The sequence below is a fragment of the Arachis stenosperma genome, chromosome 6 (assembly GCF_014773155.1).
Source record: "Arachis stenosperma cultivar V10309 chromosome 6, arast.V10309.gnm1.PFL2, whole genome shotgun sequence".
Lineage (NCBI taxonomy): Eukaryota > Viridiplantae > Streptophyta > Magnoliopsida > Fabales > Fabaceae > Arachis > Arachis stenosperma.
Genome location: NC_080382.1, coordinates 12,932,463 through 12,933,349, shown reverse-complemented (window position 1 = coordinate 12,933,349; position 887 = coordinate 12,932,463). Strand labels below are relative to the sequence as shown.

The 887-nt window shown below is 45.1% G+C and overlaps 1 protein-coding gene across 1 annotated transcript; it reads left to right on the top strand.

Annotated features, from left to right (window-relative positions):
• The first annotated feature begins 425 nt into the window (after positions 1-425).
• On the top strand, positions 426-887 carry LOC130933693 (uncharacterized). Its single transcript, XM_057863313.1, has one exon. The coding sequence runs from the start codon at positions 426-428 to the stop codon at positions 885-887; it is 462 nt and encodes a 153-aa protein (XP_057719296.1).

The following is an 887-nucleotide window of genomic DNA, read 5'->3' as shown; positions in this document are numbered from 1 at the left end:
ATGTGTGGGGTATTGATTTCATGGGACCTTTTCCACCCTCACATTCAAACAACTATATCCTAGTGGCAGTGGACTATGTGTCCAAATGGGTGGAAGCTGTTGCTTTGCCCACCAATGATGCCAAGGTGGTAATGAGCTTTCTTCAGAGGTATATCTTTAGCCGGTTTGGCGTCCCAAGGACACTCATTAGTGATGGAAGAAGTCACCTCTGTAACAGACAGCTAGACTCTCTTCTGCATAGATATGGAGTCCGTCATAAAGTGGCAACCCCCTATCACCCTCAGACAAGTGGACAGGTTGAAGTTTCTAACAGGAAGCTTAAGAGGATTCTGGAAAAGACCGTCAGTGTTTCAAGAAAGGACTGGTCTAGGAAGCTTGATGATGCTCTCTAGGCATACCGGACAGCATACAAGACTCCAATTGGCATGTCTCCATATCAGTTAGTCTATGGCAAAGCCTGTCACTTGCCAGTTGAGCTGGAGCACAAGGCTTATTGGGCAGTTAGGTATCTGAATCTTGATTCAGAAGCTGCAGGAATTAAGCGGATGCTTCAGTTGAATGAGCTTGATAAATTCAGATATTCAGCCTATGAGAATGCCAAGCTCTATAAGGAAAGAACCAAGTTACTGCATGACAAAAAGATTGCCATCAGAGTCTTTGAGCCAGGACAAAGAGTGCTTCTATATAATTCAAGGCTCAAATTCTTTCCCGGAAAGCTGAAATCCCGGTGGTCAGGGCCGTTTGTGGTTACCAGAGCCTCACCATATGGTCATGTGGAAATACAGAAAGAAAATTCTGACAAAAAATTTACCGTGAATGGCCAGAGGTTGAAGCACTATCTTGGAGGCGAGATTGACCGCCAGAGGTCCACTCATCTGCTGAACTAG

Excerpts from the sequence above, each read along its gene's own strand:
- LOC130933693 (XM_057863313.1), top strand. The coding sequence starts at position 426 with ATGTCTCCATATCAGTTAGTCTATGGCAAAGCCTGTCACTTGCCAGTT.